This window comes from Athene cunicularia, assembly GCF_003259725.1.
Source record: "Athene cunicularia isolate RWA chromosome 6 unlocalized genomic scaffold, athCun1 chr6_part1, whole genome shotgun sequence".
In the NCBI taxonomy this organism is placed as follows: domain Eukaryota; kingdom Metazoa; phylum Chordata; class Aves; order Strigiformes; family Strigidae; genus Athene; species Athene cunicularia.
Genome location: NW_020799105.1, coordinates 8203118 through 8204260, shown reverse-complemented (window position 1 = coordinate 8204260; position 1143 = coordinate 8203118). Strand labels below are relative to the sequence as shown.

General features: G+C 42.3%; 1 protein-coding gene across 1 annotated transcript in view; it reads right to left on the bottom strand.

Moving 5' to 3' along the window:
- The window catches only part of TNKS2 (tankyrase 2), a 32957-nt gene extending 32806 nt beyond the window's left edge, over positions 1–151 (bottom strand). Inside the window, exon 1 of the mRNA XM_026851487.1 lies at positions 10–151. Within this exon, the coding sequence (XP_026707288.1) occupies positions 10–151 (142 nt within the window). The remainder of the gene's footprint in view (positions 1–9) is intronic.
- Between the last annotated feature and the right edge of the window lie 992 nt (positions 152–1143).

Below are 1143 nucleotides of genomic sequence, written 5' to 3'. Positions count from 1 at the left end.
CGTACCGACCTCCGCAGCCGGTGTTGCCCTTGCGTTCTGGGAGGCGCTGCCGGGGCGGACGCTCATCGCTGGGGCCTCGAAGCGGGAATGGGTCGCGGCAGGGGTGGGGTGGGGGTGCTTGAACCGAGGGGGCTCTCGGTCTAGTGGACATTTTTACTTAGCGAAACTCTTGTCTTAAAGTGCTCCCCCCCCATCCCCCCGAGGCCCTTACTGCTGCAGAAAAGATCCGAAACTGCATTCCTGGTAACGTGAAACAGTTTTAAGTACACTTCTTTTTTTTTTTTCAAAATTGGGGGGGAAGAAAGATAAAAGGTATCTATCACATAGTCTAAGGGAAGATTTGTAGCACAAAATCTAGTATACAACACTAGCAGTTAATCCCAGAACAACAGAAGTGTTCATTTGCTGCTTACAGTAATTATAGAATCACAGAATTAAATGTAGATGAGGAAGTGACAACCATCGAGGGATTTTTTTTTTCCCCTGTAAAATTTGTAAGACTGCATTTTGGTGCTAATAACTTTTATTATCCTTACACAGTTACATAAAATGTGTTGCTCAAAGGAAGTGGTTGTGTAATAACTATGAAATAGAACTTAATATAAGTTAAACGTTTTTAATCTCAGAAAAAAGGTATTAGAAAATACTGTTAGTTGACTTTTCCATTTCAAGGCTTTGGAAAAGAATAGAGAATCTTGTAAGCCTTACAAGCTTGATGGGGAAGCTTGAGCCTAGATGGACCTAACTAGAAGAGGATTCATGAGGTAATTTTGAAATTATTTTTCCAGTCATGCCATAATAAAACACTTTGGAAAAGGTAGTTGGATAGGGTCAGTAGCTTCCTGTTCCAAAGTCTGGAAAGGGGCCTCCAAGCTCAATTGAACTTTCAGACTATTGTTACACTAGTAAATTAAATGGCCTGAGAACCAGGAAAGAAATCCGGCTGCTAATTTGTGCAGTTTAGTTATTCCCATTCTGTTAAACATCCTTGTCTCTGAAACACAGTTACATCCAAGTTCCCTGCCCTTGGTCCATGCTAATGCCTAAACTGCGCCCAGGAGTTTTTTGGGGGAGACTACTAGCTGTACCAGGCCAAAACTATGCTACAGTAACACGTCAAGATCCAATGCCTGTGTCTATGTC